The 27,728-nt window shown below is 43.3% G+C and overlaps 1 protein-coding gene across 12 annotated transcripts in view; it reads right to left on the reverse strand.

Annotated features, from left to right (window-relative positions):
- The window catches only part of LAMA3 (laminin subunit alpha 3), a 239,848-nt gene that overhangs the window by 180,184 nt on the left and 31,936 nt on the right, over positions 1 to 27,728 (reverse strand). For all 12 annotated transcript variants that reach the window (XR_010836889.1, XR_010836890.1, XR_010836892.1 and 9 more), the window contains exons 3-6: positions 5,750 to 5,867; positions 4,361 to 4,479; positions 2,960 to 3,130; positions 115 to 206 (exon numbers count right to left, since the gene is read on the reverse strand). Coding sequence is in view for 8 of the 12 variants with exons in the window: in XM_059040920.2 (XP_058896903.1) it covers positions 115 to 206; positions 2,960 to 3,130; positions 4,361 to 4,479; positions 5,750 to 5,867 (500 nt within the window). In the remaining 4 variants the exon portion in view is untranslated. The remainder of the gene's footprint in view (positions 1 to 114; positions 207 to 2,959; positions 3,131 to 4,360; positions 4,480 to 5,749; positions 5,868 to 27,728) is intronic.

Here is a 27,728-nt window from a genome sequence, read left to right on the forward strand (position 1 = left end):
TGCAACATTCTTGTTGCGGGCAGGAACTTAGGAAGTATTTAATAGGATGCAAACATCTACTGAAACAATTAGATTTATTCATAGAAAGCTGAAAAATCTGTACAATGTACTCACAGTTTTTCAGGATTGTTTGCACTGCACACTTCAGCATGGCCATTGCAAAAACACCGCCCACCAATGCTGATATCCTTTATGCTATAATAATACTATAGATCAGAAAACAGAATGTGTCAGTTTTACTAAACCCCAACGTAAACTTTCCTTTACTAACCTTTAACATACATCTGTATTGACCCTGCTTCCTTCCATCCTGTACTCCTGAGCCTCCCTCAACACAAAAGGGAGTCACGTTTGGGTGTAACTTTTCTTACAAAGCAAATACATTCCCCAATCAAATTTAATAGCACACTGCTGAATTTGTCCATTTTTAAAAATCAAATGCTTTAAATGCATGGAGGGAAATTACCTCAGAAAAGAATCACAACCTATAGCCTTTGGGAAAGGGATTAAGTGCTTCTTAGTTTCTCTTTTCTTTAATGTAAATCTGAGTTCCACAAATTGGACATATCTATTTACCAAAAAACATAATTTTTACAACAAAAATTTTGTAACTGCTGTGTTTAGGCTTCAGGAAAGGAGACAATATTCACATAGATGGATCAGATACAGCGCTGAGACTGGCAGGACCCGCTAGCAGTTGCGGAAGCCTTGCTAGGTCAGGGTTAATAAAGTCAAAGGTAGAGGTTCAAGCTCCAAAAGGCCAGACAGTTTCAGACCCAGCTGAGGCTCAGTCCCTAGACCAGGCCAACGATATGCATAGGCCATCTCGTGGACAAGGCATGTCTCCAGCATGGTGGAGGCGTCTCCACTTGTGACCATAGGTGGCATCATCCACCAGCTCCCTTACTTCTCAGACTTGGCAGCGGGCACAGGACTCAGTAAGGAATTCAGAGGGTGTAAAATCATCTTTCTCACTGAGGTCATGCCTCCAGTGAGAATATCTGTCAGTGAGGAAGTCTGTGAATTCACAGGGACAAGAGGGGTTTTGTATCTTTTTGTTGTTGCTGAGATTAGTCATCCTAAACCTCCCCAGTCACTCAGGGTTGGGGTTCTGTTCTGATCTCCTCCCTAAAAGCTGTTAAGTGTCTTAGCTTCCCGGCAACGTCTTACTTAGTCTAAAGGCATCAACAATCCCTCTTGTTAATATGGATAAAATTCAGTATTGGAGGGCTTCTGTGACAAGTCCACATTCAGAAGCTTTCATGCTGATCACCACAGAAATTTCTCTCTACACATGGGTTAGGGCAGCAGCAGCAAGAGAGAAGCCCTCCATCAGCCTTCACCCCAGCACACATGATACGTGTGACAGGACACCTGGTGTTCTGGCTCGTCCACTTAAAGAAGCGACCTAGACTGCTGCGGAGAGAGTGTCAAGATCATATATGTGATGCGCTCCACAAAAAATTACTTAATAGAGAAGACTACGTTCACCTAAGTGAAGAGAAATCTACATACATACGAGTACCAATCTTGCAACCCTAAAAAGACCAAAAAAAAGTGGTGAGGTACATTTGTGGCGAGGCTCCAAAACACCTGGAGGGGGCTTCCCTGGTGGCGCAGTGGTTGAGAGTCCGCCTGCCGATGCAGGGGACATGGGTTCGTGCCCTGGTCCGGGAGGATCCCACATGCCGCAGAGCGGCTGGGCCCGTGAGCCATGGCCACTGAGCCTGCGCATCTGGAGCCTGTGCTCCACAACGGGAGAGGCCACAACAGCAAGAGGCCCGCGTACCACAAAAAAAAAAAAAAAAAAAAAAAAAAAAAAAACCTGGAGGAATGGAAATGCAGTCTGGCTACAGTTGATCAGAAAGCCCGGCTCGCCCTTGTAAATTGCGTTCTTGGATCCAGTTGGAGTTCCCACATACAACGGCTCAGAGGGAGCTGAGGGGGCTTAAAAAGTCAGAAAACAGGCCACCCACACTCCAGATGACTGGCCTTTTTGGAAAATGCTCAAAACTGTAGCAAAACTTAACTTTTCTCTCTCCCTTCCTTTCCCAGCTCCCTGACTTACTTACCCTAAGAAGCCAAACTCTATAAGGTAAGCTGGCATCTTCCATTCACCCTCGCAGGTCCACTCTCCACCCCTCTCCACCCTGCCCTTTGCCCTGGGGCTAAACGTTATGGGATGACAAGGGCCTCTGGCTCTCTGGCCTCCTGTTAGGTTTGACCATTGGGAGGAACTGGGAGGGAATCAGAGGGTGGGAGAAGAGTGAGCTCGGGATATTTATTCTGCTGGGTCCCTCTGTGCCCAGGAGACAGGGTACCGTCCTGACACTGGGAGTAAACGAGGTTCATCTAACACTAGTGGAGAGTACTGCTGCTCACCAATGCCCACACCCCTCTGCTCTGGCTCGATTACATTACCCAGCCTCCTGCATCTCCACAGGGCTCTACGACCAGTTCCTGCCAATGGAAGTGAGCTCTGTGGTTAGGAGATGGTTCCTCCCTATGCTCTTTCCCTCTTCCCTCATCTGCTGACCAGGTGCAGGAGGTGCAGAGGAGGACCCTGAGGTCCTACAGGATGGCTGTGTCTCTACAGAGAAACAGCCTGGTTCCCTGAATAACTGTGTGGAGCTGATCCCACCTGCTGACCCACATTACACTGTGACATGAGCAAAAAATTAACCTTTATTGTGCTCGCCTCTGAGACTTGGGGATTATTTGTTATAATAGCAGACTAATACCAGAATGGCTATCCTTTTTTGCCTTTCATCTTCTCTGCATACGATTTGTTTTTAACCACCAAACTTCTAAGCTATACCTAATATTTCAGACAAGAACAACTCTTATGCCTATGACATTACTGGCTATAAAGTTTACTTGAAAGAGTCCGAGGCAATGAATTTGATAAGCAAACAAGGTACCAAAAGCTGCTGTCTTGGCACTTAAAAGCACTACTCACCCGCCGAGTGACGGTTGGATCTCTCTGTGCTTTGGAGATGAGGTGTCCAAGAAGAGTGTTGGTTCGGAGAAAACGCAGGCGGATGTTTGTTGCCTTGGTGAACTCCCTCAGGATGTGAGAGAAAGTAAAATTTTTTGCGCCTGGACGACCATTTATCAAGGACACCACAACCTAAAAGAACCACACACACACAGAGGGGGAGAAAAGTCCTTTTATCAAAATTTAGCTGCAAGTAACTAAAAATAACTCACATGCCCCCAAACACTTACTTGGTTTCTTTGAGTCACTAGATGTTTCAAAATCTGGGCTTTCAGGTTTTGTAAATCATTTCATTTACAAACCCTTTGTTCTATCACTGTCATTGTGGGGCTATAAACACTATGAAATGTTTAAAGTATAACATTAAAATCTACAATATAAAGAAACAATTTTTGTCAAGCTGCATCAAAGAAACAAAGCTAAAGTAATCTAAAATCCCGAAAGAGGGTGACAAAAGGAAGTCTTTGGATATAAAGTTGACAGTGAAGAGAACAAAAAAAAATCTATATAAAACCCAGGTTTAGGTTTTGTGGGGTTATTTTGGCCACACCGCGCAGCATGCGAGATCTTAGTTCCCCGACCAGGGATCGAACCCGCACCCCCTGCAGTGGAATCGTGAAGTCTTAACCACTGGACCATCCGGGAAGTCCCCCAGGTTTTGTTTTAAAGCTTAAGGCAATGAAGTCCAAGTCCCAACCAGTTACTGAGACATGAAACACTGACCGATCACTGGAAGATACTAGATACAGCTGCTCAAGAAAGATCTCTCTACCTTAGGAGAACGAGACTGACATCCTTTAAAGAAGTTCATTTGAAACTCACTCCATGGGATGCTTCTCTGATTTTCCCCACTCTCTTTTCTCATTTTCCCTAACAACAGCCTGGCTGACTTCACAAGGACCACATGCAACCCCAATGAGACAGCGATTGTTTTCTCCCCTACAGATGATGCCCATCCCGCCAAAAAGGATCAGGGGTTAGTTCTGCCACCAACCCCTCCTCTCCCCACTCTTACAGGAGGTAATGTGCTTGTGAAGCAGTGAGAGGGGTCTTCACCACAATCACCAGTGACCCACTTTCTAAATAGTCCACCAGAAAAAAGAGTTCAAGACCTGTGGGCCGTGAATCCAGAATCCTGAATTCCCAAGGAAAATTAGACCTCAAAAGAATTTGCAGTGTCAATTATACCTCAGTTTTTAAAAAAAAGATTTCCAACCCAACTCAATCTGGGAGTCTTTGATGTGATTCCTTTCCATCTATGTTAGATTTCCTTGAAAGTGCAAGTTTCACAATTATGAAAAATGTGGCATCTTCATGTTCATTTCTGAGTCTTACCTCTCAAGGCCTCCCAAATCTACTTACCTCACCATTCTCCAATGGCACGATCCGGGAATAATCAGTAGTACAAAGTACATCATCGTCTCGCGTGATCGCCCTATTTGCTTCCTGTCCAAACTGTTCCAAACAGTCTACTTTAGAATCTAGGAAGGAAACAAGCTAATATTGTAAAATAAAATATTATCATCTTGCTGTAAATCTCTTAAGAAATCTTATGTTTACTTAAGAATATACATGAAAAGGGAAAGAACAGAGAAGCATTTAAGATTTTTAGACAGAAGCTTAGAATGAAATTCTTAATTCACGAAAGAAAATACCAAGCCATTTCAGGCCATGTGACTTTCAACAGAAATGTCTGGAGATACGGTTCTAAATCCTCCTTCCTCATTAGGAAAGTTTACCCTCTAAGGAGCATTCCTGGAAACCCAATGCCTTTGTAAGCCAAATTCCTGTCCACCTCAATTTGTCACAGGATTCAGAGACCCAGACATTCTTCATTAGTGAAGACGATAAGGTCAAGGTAAGTAATGTGAAAGGCAGGATCCATAAAGATGGAGCTTAGTTCCTAATTCTACATAAAAGGAAATGGACTGGGACTTCTCTGGTGGCGCAGTGGTTAGACTCCACGGTCCCAATGCAGTGGGCCCGGGTTTGCTTCTTGGTCAGGGAACTAGATCCCACATGAATTGCCACAACTAAGAGCCCGCATGCCTCAACTAAGGAGCCCACCTGCTGCAACTAAGACCCAGCACAACCAAATAAATAAATAAATTAAATATTTTTAAAATAGGGACTTCCCTGGTGGTGCAGTGGTTAAGAATCCACCTGCCAATGCAGGGGACACGGGTTGGCTCCCTGGTCCAGGAAGATCCCACGTGCCACGGAGCAACTAAGCTCATACACCACAACTACTGAGCTCTTGTGCCACAACTACTGAAGCCCGTGTGCTTAGAGCCCATGCTCCACAACAGAAGCCACCACAATGAGAAGCGCACGCACTGCAACAAAGAGTAGCCCCCGCTCGCAGCAACTAGAGAAAGCCCACATGCAGCAATGAAGACCCAATGCAGCTAAAAATAAATAAATACAATAAATAAAAATTTTTAATATATATATTTTTAAAAAGGAAGTGGACTGAAGCTATGGCCCAGTTATAGGTACACTGCTTCCCCCTAAATAGTAGCAAGAACCATTATCATAAGAGGTGTTTCAACCCCAGTTATACATGTGTATCCTTGGAATTCATGCAAATGCGCTTGAGAAATAGGGATGTTCCAAGGGTAACCTAGAAAGTTAAAATTGACCAGCCCCTGACTAGCCACACTGAGAGACTAATTTTCCACTTAAACCCACAGTCTTGATCTGCTGCCAATAATTCAAACCCCTCATAACGTGGTAGGCTAGATTACTTACGAGCAAAATATTGCCAAGGTGAGTAGGTGCTTCCAAAGTCGACAGATCTTTCCAAGACCCAAAGATCAGGGCGAGGAGAATTTGCAAATTTGATTAAAATATAGGCCACCTGGAAAAGCTGATAAAGCAAAGGACATACAGTTACTCAAGTCGTTGCATCTCTCCACACCCTCCATCATCTCTATATGATGCTGGTTCCCAAGGCAACACATCTAGCCACACCTCTCCCAAGATCCAGATCCCATTTCTAACTGCCTCCTGGACATCTCAAATTGGGTGCAGCCTCTCAAGCTTATCATGCTCAAAACCAAAATAATCATTTTTTATCTTTCCACCGAATCTATACATTAATCTTTGTCACATCTTAATCATTATACCCTTGAATTTCAACCAGCCTACACAGCACCTTCAAGTCTGTATATTCAGAGAAGTCTGATGCCAGACAACAATCATCATGGGCTAAGCTCTTCAGGGAGCAAGAGCCAATAGTACAGCCCTGAGCGTCTCCCGGGAGTGACACAGCCCTGGTTCCAGATCTTGGAGAGCTCACGGCTGCAGAACTGAGACCTGAGCAGCTGCTTGGTAGAGTGTAGCACCTCCTTCTCCTGTGCCATCTCCACTCACCCCCTCTTTTCCTGATTTCTCTCCCTCTTACTGATTTTCTTGTTCATCCTCATCACTCTTTGCCCATGGCCAGGACAATGCAAAGGTATGGTATGGCTTTGGTCCAGTTTCTTCATCCTTCCACTCTTGAATCCCAGTATGCCTCCATGATGGACCCCAGGAGTCCCTGCAGTATAGTCCCACCCCCTTCCCTCAAAACTTATATCTGGCTTGACTTGTGAACGCTGAGAGTCTATATGCTTAGCAAAGAGCCTAGTATGAGTTCATTGTTCATGACAATGAACATGGGTGTTAAACAAATCTGCCAACATGTTAAGAAGTGGGGATTATCCCCCCCCCACTCCCCAACCCCAAGGAAGAGATTCCACAGTGACTTTCAGAAGAAGACTCTGCCACCTTATTAACTAGCCCAGTAGAGCCATTTGAACAAGCTCATCTAGTTAGAGAGAGAGACAGTACTCAGACCCTGTGGGATCCTTTTATTTCTTAGGGAAAAAAAAATAAGGGATTTTCATCTTTATATTTTTCACATACAATAGTATGGTAAGAGTCATATATATTTTTTAAAGTCTCAGAGCTACTAGTTGATTGTGAATGTTCCCAACTCGACACTAGAAGCCAAAATCTCTAGGGCAATTGTTCTCAAATGTTAGTCGCAAGATACCTTTACATTTTTAAAAATTATGGAGGACTTTCAAAAGCTTTTCTTTACGTGGACTATGTCTATTAAATAAGAAATACCATATTAAAAATTAGGGCTGAGAAATTTTAAAAATACATATTACTAATTCATTTAAAATAATAAACCATTACATGTTAACATAAATACCATATTTTATGAAAAAAATACTATATTTTCCAAAATATAAAAATTATAGTGAAAAGAGTGGCTTTGATTTACATTTTTAAAATCTCTTTCAATGTCTGCCTTCATAGAAAACAGCTGGATTCTCATAGCCACTTCGTCAGTTTGCTGTAATACATTGTTTTGGTTGAAGTATTTGAAGAAAATCTGGCCTCCCATAGATCTGTAATAGGAAAAAGGATCTAAGAGCTTGTGGACCTCCTAAAAGGTTTTGGGAACCCCATGGGTTCTCAACCACACTTTGAGAACCACTGATCTTGGTCACAGAGATTATGCTTTGCTCTAAGAAGACCCTTTGCTTACTTCTCTGTGGAAGGAAGAATTGTCACACCAATTACTGAAAACCCTAAGTTCAGCCAGTATTGTCTCAAACACTTGCTCTTTGATCTTGAAAAATCTGCTTCCCTGGGTTCAGATTAACACTCTCAGATTGTCTACAAATCCTTGGGAAAAAATGATCCAACCTCATGTAAAATGGCAGGATACAAAATTAATGTACAGAAATCTCTTGCATTCCTGTACACTAATGATGAAAAATTTGAAAGAGAAATTAAGGAAACACTCCCATTTACCATTGCAACAAAGAGAATAAAATACCTAGGAATAAATGTACCTAAGGAGACAAAAGACCTGTATGCAGAAAACTATAAGACACTGATGAAAGAAATTAAAGATGATACAAACAGATGGAGAGATATATCATGTTCTTGGATTGGAAGAACCAACATTGTAAAAATGACTGTACTACCCAAGACAATCTACAGAGTCAATGCATCCCTATCAAACTACCAATGGCATTTTTCACAGAACTAAAAGAAAAAACTTCACAATTTGTATGGAAACACAAAAGACCCCAAATAGCCAAAACAATCTTGAGAAAGAAAAATGGAACTGGAGGAATCAGGGTCCCTGACTTCAGACTATACTACAAAGCTACAGTAATCAAGACAGTATGGTAGTGGCACAAAAACAGAAATATAGATCAATGAAACAGGATAGAAAGCCCAGAGATAAACCCAAGCATCTATGGTCACCTTATCTTTGATAAAGGAGGCAAGAATATACAGTGGAGAAAAGACAGCCTCTCCAATAAGTGGTGCTGGGGAAAACTGGACAGCTACATGCAAAAGAATGAAATTAGAACACTTCCTGACACCATACACAAAAATAAAGTCAAAATGGATTAAAGATTTAAATGTAAGACCGGACACTATAAAACTCTTAGAGGAAAACATAGGTAGAACACTCTATGACATAAATCACAGCAAGATCCTTTTGACCCACCTCCTAGAGAAATGTAAATAAAAATAAAAATAAACAAATGGGACCTAATGAAACTTAAAAGCTTTTGCACAGCAAAGGAAACCATAAACAAGACCAAAAGACAACCCTCAGAATGGGAGAAAATATTTGCAAACGAAGCAACTGACAAAGGATTAATATCCAAAATATACAAGCAGGTCATGCAGCTCAATATCAAAAAAACAAACGACCCAATCCAAAAATGGGCAGAAGACCTAAATAGACATTTCTCCAAAGAAGATATACACACTGCCAACAAACACATGAAAGGATGCTCAACATCACTAATCATTAGAGAAATGCCAATCAAAACCATAATGTGGTATCACCTCACACCGGTCAGAATGGCCATCATCAAAAAATCTACAAATAATAAATGCTGGAGAGGGTGTGGGGAAAAGGGAACCCTCTTGCACTGTTGGTGGGGATGTAAACTTATACAGTCACTATGGAGAACAGTACGGAGGTTCTTTAAAAAACTAAAGATAGAACTACCATATGACCCAGCAATCCCACTACTGGGCATATACCCTGAGAAAACCATAATTCAAAAAGAGTCATGTACCACAATGTTCCTTGCAGCTCTATTTACAGTAGCCAGGACATGGAAGCAACCTAAGTGTTCGTCGACAGATGAATGGAGAAAGAAGATGTGGCACATACATATAATGGAATATTACTCAGCCATGAAAAGAAACGAAACTGAGTTATTTGTAGTGAGGTGGATGGACCCAGAGTCTGTCATACGGAGTGAAGTAAGTCAGAAAGAGAAAAATAAATACCGTATGCTAACACATATATAGAGAATCTAAAAAAAAATAAAAAGGTTCTATTGAACCTAGGGGCAGGACAAGAATAAAGATGCAGACATAGAGAATGGACTTGAGGACACAGGGAGATGGACTGGTAAGCTGGGACTAAGTGAGAGAGTGGCATGGACATATATACACTACCAAATGTAAAACAGATAGCTAGTGGGAAGCAGCTGCATAGCACAGGGAGGTCAGCTCAGTGCTTTGTGACCACCTAGAGGGGTGGGATAGGGAGGGTGGGAGGGAGACGTGAGAGGGAGGGGAGATGGGGATATATGTATACATATAGCTGATTCACTTTGTTATACAGGAGAAACTAACACAACATTGTAAAGCAATTATACTCCAATAAAAATGCTTAAAAAAAAAAAGCTAGTTAGGAATTGTAAGGTACTCTGAAAACCATAAAGCAATATCTAAAGGAAGGAGAAATAATTTCCAGAATACATGTACCATTATTACATAGTGAAGGAATTCATAGGAAATCCAAGAACTCCCAGTTTAGAAAATCAGAACAAATATATTTCCGTAAAGACTGCACATCTCCCTTAGACCACATCAAAATAAGACTGCTTTTAGATATGATATGTAAGAGAGAATACAAATGAAACATTTTTGGATACAGGAATCATGTAAAACATTCTTAATCTCGTCCATCAAAATCCTATAATCATAGCATGTCCCCTAAAAACCCTCTTTATTTAATAGTGTGTGACCTCATGGTTACTATGTTCTAGGTACTATGTCAAGCACGTCACAAACATTCTCACAATGAAAGTGGGATTTTATTAACCCCGCTTTGCAGATGAGGAATGTGTGACTTCGAGAGGTGAAATAATGTGTCCACATCTTGCAGGTGTAAAAGTCCACCACCTTTGTATATTCTACTCACTGATCATTAGCAATGCCACTGAACCTGATAGATACTTAATATTTAACCTGTTTCATCCTGGGGAAAATAACCGTCAATGAAGTTCCAAACATCATTATTTCCAAATATGCTAAAAGTCCATTACAGGGAGCCCAGAGGTAGGGAGCCATGTGATAATGCGTCTCGATGGTTATTTGAGTGCATTGGTTTCTAAAGCTGCACTTTCTGCTAGTACAAATCCCCATAAATGAAATAGCCTTGGTAGCTCAGAGGGAACCTCTCTTTGTTTTGTTTCATCCTGACTGAGATAACATGTGATCCCTTTAAGGCAGCACATCAGTTAAAAATCCCACATCTAGCAGCAAGGGGAGGCAGGCTGCAGTGTGTCCCCTCTGCATGTTACATAAACCTGCCACCCGGACCTAATTTAACAAGCTCTGGGATTCCACCAACTCATCTTCCAGCACCTACCAGACAGGACTTTCCACTCCAAAAGGCTTCCCTCCCATTTTCATCTTAGGAACTTGATTCTGAGATTCCTCAGCACAGGATTATGTGCCCTGACACTGGGAGGCTGCCTTTCATTCTTGCTGAGCCCATCTGCATTGACAGACTCTGTTTCTCTCTCCCTACCACTGTGGTGCAACTTGCAGTGGCTTCTTGACAAGCACTCCAGCTCTGCAGCCAATCTCCCCTCGATGTGTAGATTCAAAATGGTGCTGAGCGGCGGCCTCCGGAGTGGGTTCACAGGGGGTTCACGCATGTTAAACCAACAGGTATGGATTTATTCTCTTCTACCTGATAATTTTAAATGCTGTGCCTTCTAAATGGCTCCTTCTGTTAAACCCCTGTTATCGGTTACTTATGTTTGCTCTTTGATCACTCAACATACTTCAAAGCACGCCTGAGTGACACTTGAGACTCATGGATGTAAATGAGGGCCCTTTACGAAACAAGAAAGCACCAGGCAATGGAGTCACTAGAAGCAGAAAAGCAAAGGCCAAGTTGTGCATTTTCGGAGAAATAACGTTTGGGAGTTAAGGTAAGGAGGGAAAAGTGACCGAGAAGGACTGAGTTGCCATCCTCTCTCCACATGCTTCTGAAACAAGCTAAAGATCGCTTGAACTTTGCTGATGAGCATTTAGATGGAGGTACAAAGTAGTCTTTTAAGTAATGTTTTAATGAAGCAGATAATAATCATAAAAGCTGCAGCAAGAGGCACTCTGTCTTCCGAAGCCTTCAGGGGGAGCAGGTGAGACAGGCCAGCCCTTCCTGATCCTCACGCTTGCCATGCTGAAGCCTCTGAGATTCCAGCTCCTACAGCCCGGCATCTATTTCATTCCATGGCCTTCCCAGATGCAGGTAGTAGCTGTTCAATAAATGCCATGAATGAATGGATGAATATTAAAGGTGTGCAGTCACCACCGAGTTTGGGAAGTGGGCACCAGTTAGCACCATTGGGTGCCATGCTCGGCAGTGGAGAATCAGCTCCTGGTGGCAAATCTTTGCTCTGCCACCCACCAGCCATGTGACTCTATCACTGAAGCATTTTGCAACTTTATTTCCTTGTCCATAAAATAATAACATAAAACAATCAAAAAAGATATTTAAGTACATAGGTGAGGGACAGTAATACCCACTTCATACAAATTTTACACCCTCCATCTAAAAGAGCACTTACTATGCTCTGTGGCATATATGTGTTTTCATATGTCATTTCCACTAGACTGACATCTTTGTGTCTCAATCGCTCCTGTTTCCTCAGAGTAGATGCTTAATAAATGTCATTGAATTGCAATGAAATTTAATAAATGGGACATGTGAAACTGCAAAATATTATGCACATGTATTTAAAGTCACATCCAAAATGAGCTTCTTACTCAACTAAACAGCACTCTCTCCTCCAAAAGAGTCTAAGTTATAATGTGAAATAAATCTATTATCAAAGCTTTATAATTTGATAAACATACTGTTCCACAATGCAGTGTTTCCTGATTTGCTTTTTCCAACTTTTTATTCTGCATAATTTTCAAACCTATAGGAAAGCTCAAAGAACAGTACAATGAATATCCCTACACTTTTCGCTTAGATTCACCAAATATTAACATTTTGCCACATTCGTACTTTCTCTCTCTCTCTCTCTCTCTGTCTACACAACACACACACCTACTTTTAACCTATGAAAGCAAGTTTCAGACATCATTATGCTTCAACCCTAAATATTTTACCACGTACCTCCCAAGAACATGGACATTTCTTCTACATAAACTCAACATTTTGATGCCTAGGAATTTTTACCATTCATACAAAAATTTTATATAATACACTGTACATATTAGAATTACTCTGATTCTCTTAATAGCGCCCATTGCATTTTTCCAACCTGGGATGCGATCAAGGATTATATATAGCATTTACTTGCCAAGTTTCTTCTCTCCTTTAATCTAGAGCAGTCCTCCCACGATTTTTCTTTCCTGACATTGGCATCTTTCCATAACAGAATGTTCCCCCATCTGAACGTGTTTGATTATTTTCTCATCATCTGATTCAGGGTAAACATTTTGGCAGGATTATTGCCCATGGGACGTCCTCTTCTCATGGCATCACGCCAGGGAGCACGGGATGCCAGGTTGTCCTGTTATCAGTGATGCTATATTTGATCACTTGCTTGAGAAGATGTCCACCAGATTTCCCCTTTACAAAGTTATCTTTCTACCTTTGTCATTAATAAGTAACCCATGGAGAGACATTTTGAAACACTTATTTTTATTAAGTTACAAACGTTCCTACTATCCATGTAAAAATACAAATAAGAGTTAAGAAAAATAAGTCCCAAGATACAGAATCAAACAGTTATAGTTCCTTTAAGGCTGATGCCCATTTGAAAAACTTATCTAATGAGCTAATTTTATAAAAACTTTTAAAAATATTTATTTATTTATTTGGTTGCACTGGGTCTTAGTTGCAGGCTGGCTCCTTAGTTGTGGCATGCGAACTCTTAGTTGCAGCATGCATGTGGGATCTAGTTCCCCGACCAGGGATTGAACCCAGGCCCCCCCACATTGGGAGCACAGAGTCCTAACCACTGCACTGCCAGGGAAGTCCCTATAGAAACTTTTTAATTGAGAAGGAAATATGCAGGTCAAGTGGAATTAAACTCCATTTTAGTAAACTTGCTTGAAAACTTCTTATAAAATGAAGTACAATCCTCATTAAACGATCAAGGTCAGTGATGAAAATATGACTCAACTGGCCTGAAAAAGGATCCTTTTAATCCTGGTGCAAAGAGCACATCAGCCAATGGCTTGGCGAGGGCACTTCTTTCTTTCGGGTTTATCATCACCCTGTCCTATAAAACCCAGAACTTGGCACCATCGAAAAGAGAGTGCTTAGGAAGAAAGTCACTGTGTCCTTCAGGTCCTCTTACTGTCTTCCAAAAGCACCTGCTCACGGTTGAGGGAAGGTCGATCATTCCAGAAACTTACAGGAAGGGACTCAAGAGGTCCCAGGTCAATCTCTCACCCAGGGTAAGAACCTTCACCCTAGAATCTCCTTTTGTGAGGAAAGGAGACCCATTGCGTTGCTAAGTTCTGGCCACTACATGTTTCCTCGCTGTCCTGAAAACTTTTCCTCGTAATTCCCCCACCTACCCTTTGGGGTAGCACAGATTTCTACCATTTATCCCACATGACAGCCCGCCCAGAATTTAAATACGAACACCACATCTCCCTAGGTTCTTTTTAATGAATTAAGATTCAAGTCAGCAGGAGGCAAGGATTAGGGTAGGAACTGGAAAGGGGAAGAGAATTAAAGTATCTCGCTTCCTCATTAAAGATAACTACAATAACCTGAGTAACAAAAATCCTGAACCAAAATCGAGTCTAAAGATTTGGATCACTCCAATAACATGGAAAATGACAAGCCCGCTATTTTTAAATGGAAGATTTAAAGAAAAAAATCAAAAGACAAAGAGAAGGTGAAACATTTGCATCTGTATTTTATGACTGATGAATTCTTAACTCTGGAGGAAAAAAGTGATTGAAGACATATAGCATGGTTTTCAGTCCTTGTGGACATTATTATTCCCCAAGTAGACTCAAAGGGCAGAGCTTGAAACCAACATATGTTACTCAAGAGCATTTTATCCACAACTAACAATTTACAGATAGATTTGGTGGTGATTTTAAATAAGTTGAAGCCCATTGGAATCCAAGAACTGAGCTCAATTTCACAATGAAGTCTAATATTTTATCCAATGCTTTACAGCTACACTCAACTGTCAGGGAATTTTTTTGTCCAGGACCTGATTCTCCCTATAAAACTCACTTTCCCTCATTCACGCTTTTTTTTTTTTTTTTTTTTTTTTTTGCTAATTTATAATAAAATGGGGTATGACATTTAGTTCACTCACTGAACTGATAAACAGCCTAAGAATTTGTCTGACAAACTATACAGGACAAGGGAAATGATAATCTTGTTCTTCCAAGGCAAAGAGATTTAACTAACTCAACTTGCATAATGAGCAAACCAAGTTATCTAAGTCCTCCTTTAATCTATCTAAATTTTTTTAACTCAACAACTCTTAAAAAATGTATTGATTTCTACAGGTTACTCACACTGTGATAAAGTTCAGCAAAGTATTGCTCAATGATGATTTACCCTAAATCAGATTCTAAATGATGTTATTTATCATCATATTTCATAAATGAGTCCACATCCTTCATAATGTTCCAGTCCTCCTCTTGGCCAATATCTTTCTCCCTAAAAGGTATTCTTATTTCTAGCCTGCACTCATAATGGTCCTTTCCTAATTTTAGTCACATCTCTTCCTTTCTCCCTGTGACATCTTTCCTGAGCTTTAGCATCCATGGCTAAATCAGAGTGTTACCTAAAGCTAAAATTTTCCTTTTGGCTGTGTTTCCAATGCTCTTATTAATGGCAGGGCACTTTGGAGACCTTTTTGCCAATAGCTGTGCATATCTGTAAAGCACAATGCTGGTCACTTAAATTGACTCAGCATATTCATTTTTATTAGTCAGTTTGTTTTTTTTTTTTTTTTTTTTTTGAATGAGGTTTAGGCTGAAGTGTGGTTTCAAATCAGCTGGGCTATAGATTAACTATTCGTCTTAGAACTTGTCCTTTGGCCAAAAGCTGTCCTTACTTTCTGAACACTAAATACCCTAGCGTGGTAGTTCTCCAAATGGATGGTATCACCATCTGGGGTATTTTATTGGTTGTCACAATAACAAACCCAAATAAGGAGAGAGACCATGCACCTGAAGAGGCATCAACCTCCACCCTGAGAAAGATCACTGCCAGTTCTGGGTGAGGAGCCTGGAGAAAGGGCCCTGTTGGAGGTTTTGTCTTTTGTCTGTTGGATTTTTGAGGATCCAGATGCCCTTCCTACCTTATGAATCCTGCTGGGAACAGAATGCACCTCTACCCTTAGAAGCTGAAAATGCCAGTTTTTCCAGCTCTCCTGGCTGGTAAGGTAGCACAGGTACCTGACCCAGGCTCAGTGAATTGGATGTCTCCTTCCGAGATTTTGCATCTAGAGCAAATGATACAAAAAGGCAGGGACACTGAAGAATTGTTTCTAGAAGCAACAAATATGGCAGCCCCCTCGGGCTTCTGGGGACAGTGGTTGACCCCAGCAGGGACATACTGAGTCCAGGATTCGGCTGACTGTGTCATCACCAGCTGCAGCAACCAGCATTCAGCCACAGCTCTGTCCTTGCAGAGGGACCTGTAATTCTGACTGCGCTGCCTCCTTTGCTTCTGCCCATTTCCTGAACCTGATTCTCTACAACACTTAGATCCTCACCCAGTACCCCACATCCTCTCCTTCCACCCTCAAAGGTGACTTTTTCTCTTTCACCAGTAAAATTAGAACTGTCAAAAAGGAATCCCTTGCCTTCCCATCCCAAATCCATGAGCACTTTTGCATCTGCACATCCTCCTCCCTTCCCTCTGGACCAATGGAACAGAAGCCTCCTCCCTCTGCGCTCTGGATCTCATTCCCCTCCTGCCTTCTCTTGGATCCTTCTCATCAGCTTTTATCTTATGTATTTATTTTTTAATTAAAGTACAGTTGACTTACAATATTCTATTAGTTTCAGGTGTACAACATAATGATTCAATACTTTTATAGATTATATCCCTTATAAAGTTATTATAAAATATTGACTATATTCCCTATGTTGCACCTTACACCTTTGATTGTTATTTATTTTATACCCAGTAGTTTGTACCTCTTAATCCCCTTTTCCTATCTTGCCCCTACCCCACCCCCTTCCCAACGGTAACCACTAGTTTATTCTCTGTATATGTGAATCTGTTTCTATTTTATTACATTCACTCGTTTCAGTTTTTAGACTCCAACTATTAGTGAAAACATACAGTATTTGTCTTTCTCTGTCTGACTTAACTCACTAAGCATAATACCCTCCAGCCATCAGCTTTCAACTGACTCTTCCATCCGAAGTCAAGAAAATTCCTCTCCTTCCATCCAAAACCTCCTCTAGGTCCACCTACCTCCTTCTTCCTGATGCAGCCACACTTCAGCAAAGGGTGAAGTATCCCCCTTCCTTACCTCTCCTCTAGTTCACCCAGAGTTCAGTTCTCAGCTTTCTCTCACCTCACTCCACGCTATTTCCATCTTACACCACTGACTCCCGATGTACACCTGTAGCCCAGACTTCTCACATAAACTTCAGACCCAACAGCCTAGTTAATCTCCACTTGAGATACCTCACCACCACCTCAACTCAATGTGACCCAGCTGAAGCCTCATCCTGGCCCTCTGGAGCCTGCTGATTCCTGTGGCAACTGTAGGTCTCAATGCAGCTTTCCCCCCTTCAGTGAGATATCTGTGTTTGATGCTTCCTGGAACACTGTACTTTTCCTTTAAAACACCCATCCCAGGAGTAATTCCTGGCTCAAGTGTACATGGCCTGTAAATACAGGATGTGAGCTTGATTATCCTGCCCACTCATGAACTGCAGCAGGAATACTCTGGCTACACGTAGCTGTAGGGCCCGCACTTGGCCTGGATCAGGGTGATGCTGGTAGTCGGCCAAAACCCTAAGGATTGCACTTATTTGGCAAAAAACGGGATGCTCAAAGTCACTTTCACTGTGATAAAAAGGTGCATCCCCAGCTGAGCTCTCGGATCTGGACATGAGATGAGGGGCCTCCTGTGTCCCAAATGCTCGCACTTAATGCTCTGGCTCCCGCAAGGACCCCAAGCAGGCATCCTTCATAGCAGGGCGAATGGGGAGGCCTGGGTGTGAAGGGTCAGAGTGGGGTGGGTGAGGGCCAGCGGCTGGGCAGCGGAGAGCAGTGTGGCCCAGCTGACGGGCATCAGGAGAACTGGAGAGTCCTGTGCCCGGCTCAGAATCAGTGGGGAACCAGATGACCTTGTGTGAGTGAGCTGACATCTGAGCCTCAGTTTCCTGAAATCCAGCTCCTCCGGGCAAGACACTGTTAGGAACTGGGGCAGGGATTCAAGCCCGCCCCAGAGGGGATGAGAAGTGGAACACGAGCCAGGGAAGTGGGCAGGGCAGGGCCAGACAGATCCTCCACCGCAGGTGGGTTAAACGGAAGAACTGGGCTAATCAGCTCCAGGCACGCCTGGTGGGCAGGGGCGCAGCACACACCCGCTCTGCCCACTGGCGGAGAAGCGGACTGACGTGGGAAAAAAACCTTAAGCGCCAGCAGGAACCATCCCACTAAAAGCAATCTGGCCACCTCGCCAGGAGTGAAGTCTGGATCTGAAGATGGTAGGTGGGGGTGAGCGGCCAGGCTCCAGAAAGGAGAGTCTGGAGCTGGAGGGTGGGTGGAGCCCCAAAGTTCCATCATCCAAATGCCACACAATGGCCTGCCCACCCCCTCACTTCCTGGGGATCCACTTCTGCCCCTCCCCCACTCTCTTACTCCCTGGTCTTTCTTCCCCAATCCGGGGCCCTTTTATTCCCCATACCCCAGAAGCTACACAGAGGGGGGAGGATTATACCATAACGTTTATACCACCCGTCTTGCAAATGTGGAATACGACACTATTATAACAACACTAGGGACTAAGTGGGTTTTAAGGCATAGCTTAGAGCTCCTTATTTATAAATTTTTCTGGGAAAAAAAATGCAAAATAAGTTCTAAATATCTGATGTAACTTTTGGTGCACCGCATTTACACCCATATATGACTCCCCCAGGCAATATTCTATTAAATAAAATCAACGTGAAAGACAATCTAACTAATGACTATACAGATACCAACCATGTAGTGGTGAGAAGCAAGGAAACAGATACACAGACACCATCAATGAACCTTCGTAACATGAACATAACATGGCCAGTGTTGCGGCCAGAATGTCTCGCTCCGGGTTCTGAGCTGTGCAATCTGGGCGACTGCCTTCATCTTTTTATGCCTTGGTACCCTCATGTGCAAAAAGGAATAATAATAGTACTTAAAGTGGGAGTTCTTGAAAGGGACCAATAAAAAGCACCCCTCTTCCCTAGCTGGCTCAGAACCAATTGAGCAGTAAGACAAAGGAAGAAGGGCAACGGGGACAAAATATCGCCTTTATTTCTGGTGAAGCTTATATTGGAGGACACAGGTTGTGTCTGTTGACGGTGACCGCCAGGTGAGATGTCCCGGGCCGGTGGCCCATGTGTCTCAGGCAGGAAAAGCAGAGAAGGGCATGTGCCTGCCTCTGGACACCTGCTCTCAAGGGACAGGACAGAGCCGTGCATGACCAGCTCCTGATTCACACTCACCACCCAGAAGAGGGGCCAGATAGAGGCTGGCAGCGTGACTCCAGTGGAGGGAGGGATGTCGGTGACCACGCCTCACAGGGGGCTGGGGTGAGGGGTAAAAGAGCCGATGCCCGGAGAGCACTCAGCACAGAGCCCGGCACACGTGAGGACCCAACCCGTGGAAGCGAGCGCGTCTTCAGGGCACAGGTGTGTTTCAGATGAAGTAGCAAAGATGTTAGAACAGATGCTTGCGAAGGGCCATGGGACAGGAGTGGGAATTGAGGATGACAGGGGAAATAGAAGAATAAAGCATGAGAGGGGCACAGTTCATAACACGCCGTGCGCTCATCTCCAAGTGGGGACCATATCTCTAAAATCCTCCAACAACTGCTTCCCAAGGAGATAAGACAATACAAACCTAAATGGAACATCAGCCTTTAGTCATCACAAAATATATATTGCCTCCTGTCCTGGTCAAGTGACTTGGCAAAAATCTCAAGGAACCATAGGAAATGTCCACGAGCACCTTGCGTCCTGGTTCCAGGCTGGCAGCAGGAGTGGCCTCTTGTTTGGGAGGCGGGGAGATGCCCTGACCGGGGTGATCCTTATAAATGCAGACACCAGCGTGCACAGTCACCCTAGAAGGAATTGTTTTCTTGTGGGTTGGGCCGCCAGTAATGGAGAGGGTTTTTTTCTCCTCATTCCCACTGGCTAAGACACGTGGGTCCCTTCACTGCCAGACTTGCAAGGAAAGAAAGCTGATCCACTTGAACTGCAATTCAGCTAATGGGCCCCAGGGAATATAGCCACCCCAAATTTGGGAAAACACTCTGAGCTTGAAACTATCCATTTGGACGGCTCGATCCTGCTCCTGTCTTACGTCTCCATGACCTGTAACCTCTGGCACCTTCCTTTCTCGGTGTTCCTTTCAGGGTGGCAAGACCTTCCCATGAGCCAAGCCTGCGACTGGTCACTTCTTGAAACTGCTGGTGAAGGTGGGAGGGCACAAAGGCCTGAGGATCGGCACGTGGGGCTATCTCATCATCAGAATCGAAGTTTCTGTTCAGGGACTTCTAAAAGGAAATCCTTGCTTTTTTCTCCCCCATTCCAGGAAATCAATGAGGGAAGTTCTGTGCACCCGCCTTTTGCTTTACAGTCAAGGACTTGAAAATGGTTAGAGAGTCACAGTCATTAGAATGGAGCCCGGTCCATCGTAGTGGGCTGGTTGCGTTGCAGTGGCAACACCAAAATCTCAGTGGTTCAAAACTATACATCTGTTTGTATCTCGTCCGTGTGACATGTCTCTTGAGGGTGGACACTGCTCCATGTCCTCCTCACACAGGGACAAAAACCAACGGAGTCCGTATGTCTGCAACGCCACTGAGGCAGGAAGGGAATGTAGTATGTCATGCACCAAGGCTGGTCCTGCCCCCAAACTTTCCTTCAAAGACACAGGCAGGTGCGGCCCTGTCTTGAGCCTGGAAGAAGAACTGGGAATCCTGCTGAGCCAGGAAAGCAGAGGTGCTGAGGCTGAGAGGACCCTGGTTCAGGCCAATTTGGCCCTGCTGTTCCTGCTAAGTTGGGAATTAATGGTGGTGGATGTTGAGATTTCAAAGGGGTTGGGTTCTTTCTTTTATCACCCAGGCTATCTACACTGGCCACAGAGGATGAAAGTGACTGAGAGAAGACAAGATCAATTCTGGACATTCGGCCAAACTAGGGGCAAAATGTCACTGCTGCACTCTCAGACTTAGGTGTGCATTAGAAGCACCTGGGGGGTGTCACAGTGAAGATTCCCAGGCTACGACTCGAGACATTCCAGTTCACTAGGTCTGCAGTGAGGCCTAGAAACAAGGCCAGCTGTACAATTTGCAGAGCTCAGAGCAAAATGAAAACACAGGGGTCCTTGGTTAAAGGCAGGAAAAAAGTGCTTTTAAAGGTACTAAAATACGCTTTTTCCTTTCTTCCACAGTTCCTCTCTTGATCTATCATGGTAACTTTTATTTGCTATTTAATGTTGCACTCCCTTGGGCAAGGGTGAATGCAGACCCGCACAGGGACCCCACTTTGCCTCTGGCTGTGCACACGCCAGGATCCCCTCCCGATCGCTGCTGGCTTGACGTGACGCACCGTGCCCTGGTCAAGGTCAAGGTCAATCTCCCCTTCCCTCCTCTTCTCATGGGCCCACCGCCCAACCCACACAGACTGACGATCCCCAAGGGACTGGAACCTCCACACTGGGATGAGCTTGGTACCTGGATGCAGGACGGACAAGAGGCTCGTTCCTGTCAAGTCGCCCATTGTTCTGCTAGCCTGGGATGGAGATGGCACCGCCCTGCCCCTCCTCCTCACGGTGCGCATGCAGCCAACCTTCCCTGCACCTGCTCCCAGACCCCAGCCAAAGGGTGGCAGGGTGGGGACAGGGAGGAAGAGGATTGGAGGGATCGAGGCACCGGGACTTGGGGGGGGCAGGTGGCCTAGAACCTGTCTGGGAGGCAGGATGGCCCACGAGCCAGCGCACACTCCGCGATGGACTGGACTTCACTTACAAAACACCAACTCAAACATAAAGTTATTAAGGATTTCAAGGTGGCATAAAGCCCCAAGCTTCGGTCTCCCTTCTTAGCACAGGGATTCAAGGACCAACTTTGAGAAGCACTGACTTAAAGACAGACTGACCCAGTTGAAGCAGGTAATCAAGACAGGTCCCAGCGCCCAGGAGAGGGACAAAAGGGTTGCAACTCTGAGAGCTGGCGCCGCTCCAGGCAGGAAGTCTCCCCGTGTTCTAGAATTAGATATCAGGGTCCCAGCCACAGACTACATGCTCTCAGATAACTGATGAAAGAGAACAAGACTCTCAAGATCCAGACAGATCATCATGATGAACTGGTAGGGTAACCAGCCATTCTGGTTTGCCTGGGACTATCCTGGTTTTAGTAACAAAAATCCTGCATCCCAGAAAAGCCCTTGGTCTCCAGCAACGTGGGACGGTTGGTCACGTTATGACCAGGCCTAGCACTGACCCAACGAACTCCTTTTTGTCTTTGAAAGACCAGTGGAGAGGCTGCTGCCTTGTGAAATCTCCCCCACGCTCCCCAAGCAGAGCTCCATGGTGGTTACACTTCTCAGGGTGCATGCTGATTCTGCATTCATGCATTTGACTCCCCAAGAAGCACGTGAAATCCCAGAATTTTATGTGAATATACCGCAGGGCACCTGTCATAAATGCCGGGGAAGGAGAAGAGAGGTGGAGAGGACCCCGTTGCTAAGGGGTGACGTGGGGACCTGATGTTAGTGGGGCCCCAAGACGGCTCAAGGCCCACCAAATGCGGTCCCCGAGCTAGAAACCCGGGCTCCTCCGCTTTGCTCGCTGGCCTGCGACTCAGTCCACAACCTGAAGCTCTGTCTGCTGGGATTAGTGCCCCAAGATTGAGGAAATGCAGGGCCACAAAACAGGAAAACGGAGCAGGTGGCTGCAGTCACAGGAAGAAGAGGGAGAGGTGACACCTGAGAGAAGGATTTGTCAAGTCGAATTATTACAATAATAGTAAGGAGGAGGGAGAGAGAAACTAGCATTTGTTGAGGATTTATGATGTGCCCGGTACTAATGCCTCTGTGTTTTACTAGCCTTTACAATAACCCTAGTGTTTTGGTACTGATATTCTCTACTTCCTAGATGCAGAAACTAAAGTTTGCAGAAGACGCGGAACGTGTTTATGGTCACAGAGAGTCGGTGACAAAGCCAGGACTCAAACCCATGTCTGATTCCAAAGCCCAGGCTGTTACGCAGTTAGCTGTGCAGGCAGCCACAGGGCCAGACGGGGGCCAAAGGAGGAGTGTGGTCCTTTCTTCAAGGAGTCATTCCTCCCTGGTTGTCCTGCCAGAGCCAGAAGTTGCTGCACAGCCTGATTTTCTGGCCCTGTGTGTACCATGCCCAAGAAAGCCAGCAACAGGAGGAACGCAAAGAGTTACCTGGCTGTGAGGATGTTTGCCCCAATCTCCAGGTCTGTGTGTCCCTAGCATAGTATCTGTTATCACTGGCGATGGGAGGCTTTGCGCCCTGCCCTGGACCTCATCTTCTCCACTGCCCGCCCTGCTTCTGGCTCAGCCTACGCCCTGCTCTTCACTCCCCAGGGAGGCCGGCTGATAAGCAGAGAGTCCTTCCGGACCCTCCCTGCTCAGAGTGTGGCCCACAGGCCAGCAGCCAGGCATCACCGGGAGCATCTCAGAAATGCAGAATCTAGAGGCACGCCTGCAACTTCTGAGTCAGACCTGTCATTTGAAGAGATGATTCAGATGTACATTCAAGTCGAGAAGCACTGGCCCAGCCCACAATATATATCCTTTTTTCCATGAGGCGCACATTGCCAGCGCTGTTCTTTCTCCTGTGGAAACCCAGTCTCAAGTGAGTTTTAAGTCAATGTATTACCTCTCCCAACAGCATTAGCCTTTTAACAGCTTTATCCTCAGTGAAAGGAATTCCAGGGGTGGGTGGAGAGGCCGCTCTACACCCTAAAATCACACCATGCCCACAGATGCCAAACCATCTCCATAGAAAGTTGGCCCAGTTTTTCCAGCATTGGACTATGTCTTCTCCATGCTATGATTACAGACCAGTTTGGGGGACAAAATAAGTATTTCAGGTAGCCAAATTACAAGCTAATTGTGCAAGTCGATCTTCTCTAGGATAATATGTCGAGCAAGAAATTTCAGCAAAGAACATGCTTTATTAAATAAGCTCCAACTGTTCTCCAAAGTAAGCAATAACTCTTAGCAAAAGTAGCAATAATGGTAGGAAGAGGTACAACGTGGGTGAGAAGGGGTCTTTTGAAAGAATGCCTTGAGGAGGTGTTATGAGTCATGATATGCATGCTTAGGATAAATCCCTATATATTTAGAAATGAACCCTCTCTCAGCTGTCAACACACACATTACTATCCTACTGTCACTGGAAACATTTAGGGGCAAAAGAAAAAATATTTGGGAATGAAATAGTACAATAGCTAATGAGGCCTTATAATGAAAGGATATATTTGCTCAAGGGAAAAAGAACGTATCACATCAGTTCTGAAAGGAAATAGCTTAGTAAAAGCAGGTTCTTTGTCAGTTACATATTGTAAAAGGAAAATTATAACCTGGCATGCTCTTCAGACAGCATTTAACGCTTCGTCATTTGGCTTGACTCTGAGCTTCTCTGTGACAATCCACTTAAAAAGAAGAAGAATTGAAAACTGAACCTCAGCCAGCTTACAACGTCTGAGTGTTTTCTATAGAATCTCACTGTACTTCTAAAAATGACTCAGAAATATCATTAACACTATAAAATAAGAAATGCTTCTATATTAATATACAAATCTTTCAGGTTTAGAATAATCATGAAGTCAGGTAAAATACATCTTGACAGTTTATTCTAAGTGTTAACCAAATGTATGACTGCAATGAAAACAGTGATTATATTTTTCCTGTTTCATCAGTATACTTCTTGTCTTCATCTGCATCCCATTTTGTTAAAGAAAAAAGGGTTGGGAGGGATTTAGAACCCTAAATCCTAAAGGATGTACAGAAAACAGCAATATGAAATTACCCAAGAGCAAAAACAAACAAACAAAAGGAGTGAAAGGAAAATGATCAATAGTGATGAAATCTTGAGCCCACAGTGAAGTTTGCACACAAAATACAGGTCATGAAGTTCTATACACTTGCACAGTGTAGCCATAAATTTGCTTTTAGTAGCCAATATAAATACGGAAACAGAATCCCAGTGTCCATATGTTTTGCTTAGTTTGGGTTGTTTTTTTTTTTTTACATCTTTATTGGAGTATAATTGCTTTACAATGGTGTGTTAGTTTCTGCTTTATAACAAAGTGAATCAGTTATACATATATATATGTTCCCAGATCTTTTCCCTCTTGCGTCTCCCTCCCTCCCACCCTCCCTATTCCACCCCTCTAGGGGGTCACAAAGCACCGAGCTGATCTCCCTGTGCTATGCAGCTGCTTCCCACTAGCTATCTATTTTACGTTTGGTAGTGTATATATGTCCATGCCACTCTCTCACTTCATCACAGCTTACCCTTCCCCCTCCCCAATCCTCAAGTCCATTCTCTAGTAGACCTGTGTCTTTATTCCTGTCTTACCCCTAGGTTCTTCATGACATTTTTTTCTCTTAGATTCCATATATATGTGTTAGCATATGGTATTTGTCTTTCTCTTTCTGACTTACTTCACTCTGTAGGACAGACTCTAGGTCCATCCACCTCACTACAAATAACTCAATTTCATTTCTTTTTATGGCTGGGTAATATTCCATTGTATATATGTGCCACATCTTCTTATCCATTCATCCTATGATGGACACTTAGGTTGCTTCCATCTCCTGACTATTGTAAAGAGAGCTGCAATGAACATTTTGGTACATGACTCTTTTTGAATTATGGTTTTCTCAGGGTATATGCTCAGTAGTGGGATTGTAGGGTCATATGGTAGTTCTATTTTTAGTTTTTTAAGGAACCTCCATACTTTTCTCCATAGTGGCTGTACCAATTCACATTCCCACCAGCAGTGCAAGAGTGTTCCCTTTTCTCCACACCCTCTCCAGAATTTATTATTTGTAGATTTTTTGATGATGGCCATTCTGACTGGTGTGAGATGATATCTCATTGTAGTTTTGATTTGCATTTCTCTAATGATTAATGATGTTGAGCATTCTTTCATGTGTTTGTTGGCAATCTTTATATCTTCTTTGGAGAAGTATCTATTTAGGTCTTCTGCCTCTTTTTGGATTGGGTTGTTTGTTTTTTTGATATTGAGCTGCATGAGCTGCTTGTAAATTTTGGAGATTAATCCTTCGTCAGTTGCTTCATTTGTAAATATTTTCTCCCATTCTGAGGGTTGTCTTTTGGTCTTGTATATGGTTTCCTTTGCTGTGCAAAAGCTTTTGAGTTTCACTAGGTCCCATTTGTTTATTTTTGTTTTTATTTCTATTTCTCTAGGAGGTGGGTCAAAAAGGATCTTGCTGTGATTTATGTCATAGATTGTTCTGCCTATGTTTTCCTCTAAGAGTTTGATAGTTTCTGGCCTTACATTTAGGTCTTTAATCCATTTTGAGTTTATTTTTGTGTATAGTGTTAGGGAGTGTTCTAATCTCATACTTTTACATGTACCTGTGCAGTTTTCCCAGCACCACTTATTGAAGAGGCTGTCCTCTCCACTGTACATTCCTGCCTCCTTTATCAAAGATAAGGTGACCATATGTGCATGGGTTTATCTCTGGGCATTCTATCCTGTTCCATTGATCTATATTTCTGTTTCTGTGCCAGTACCATAATGTCTTGATTACTGTAGCTTTGTAGTATAGTTTCAAGTCAAGGGAGCCTGATTCCTCCAGCTCTGTCTTTCGTTTTCAAGATTGCTTTGGCTACTTGGGGTCTTTTGTGTTTCCATACAAATTGTGAAATTTTTTGTTCTATTTCTGTGAAAAATGCCATTGGTGGTTTGATAGGTATTGCATTGAATCTGTAGATTGCTTTGGGTAGTAGAGTCATTTTCACAATGTTGATTCTTCCAATCCAAGAACATGGTATATCTCTCCATCTATTTGTATCATCTTTAATTTCTTTCATCAGTGTCTTATAATTTTCTGCATAGAGGTCTTTTGTCTCCTTAGGTACGTTTATTCCTAGATATTTTATTCTTTTTGTTGCAATGGTAAATGGGGGTGTTTTCTTAATTTCAGTTTCAGATTTTTCATCATTAGTGTATAGGAACGCAAGAGATTTCTGCGCATTAATTTTGTATCCTGCTACTCTACCAAATTCATTGATTAGCTCTAGTAGTTTTCTGGTAGCATCTTTAGGATTCTCTATGTATGGTATCATGTCATCTGCAAACAGTGACAGCTTAAATTCTTCTTTTCCGATTTGGATTCCTTTTATTTCCTTTTTTTTCTCTGATTGCTGTGGCTAAAACTTCCAAAACTATGTTGAATAAGAGTGGTGAGAGTGGGCAACCTTTTCTTGTTCCTGATCTTAGTGGAAATGGTTTCAGTTTTTCACCATTGAGGACGATGTTGGCTGTGGGTTTGTCATATATGGCCTTTATTATGTTGAGGAAAGTTCCCTCTATGCCTACTTTTTGGAGGGTTTTAATCACAAATGGGTGTTGAATTTTGTTGAAAGCTTTCTCGGCGTCTATTGAGATGATCATATGGTTTTTCTCCTTCAATTTGTTAAAATGGTGTATCACGTTGATTGGTTTGAGCATATTGAAGAATCCTTGCATTCCTGGAATAAACCCCACTTGATCATGGTGTATGATCCTTTTAATGTGCTGTTGGATTCTGTCTGCTAATATTTTGTTGAGGATTTTTGCATCTATGTTCATCAGTGATATGGGCCTGTAGTTTTCTTTCTTTGTGACATCTTTGTCTGGTTTTGGTATCAGGGTGATGGTGGCCTCATAGAATGAGTTTGGGAGTGTTCCTCCCTCTGCTATCTTTTGGAAGAGTTTGAGAAGGATAGGTGTTAGCTCTTCTCTAAATGTTTGATAGAATTCGCCTGTGAAGCCATCTGGTCCTGGGCTTTTGTTTGTTGGAAGATTTTGAATCACAGTTTCAATTTCAGTGCTTGTGATTGGTCTGTTCATATTTTCTATTTCTTCCTGATTCAGTCTTGGCAGGTTGTGCATTTCTAAGAATTTGTCCATTTCTTCCAGGTTGTCCATTTTCTTGGCATAGAGTTGCTTGTAGTAAT

Source organism: Kogia breviceps, chromosome 15 (genome assembly GCF_026419965.1).
Source record: "Kogia breviceps isolate mKogBre1 chromosome 15, mKogBre1 haplotype 1, whole genome shotgun sequence".
In the NCBI taxonomy this organism is placed as follows: domain Eukaryota; kingdom Metazoa; phylum Chordata; class Mammalia; order Artiodactyla; family Physeteridae; genus Kogia; species Kogia breviceps.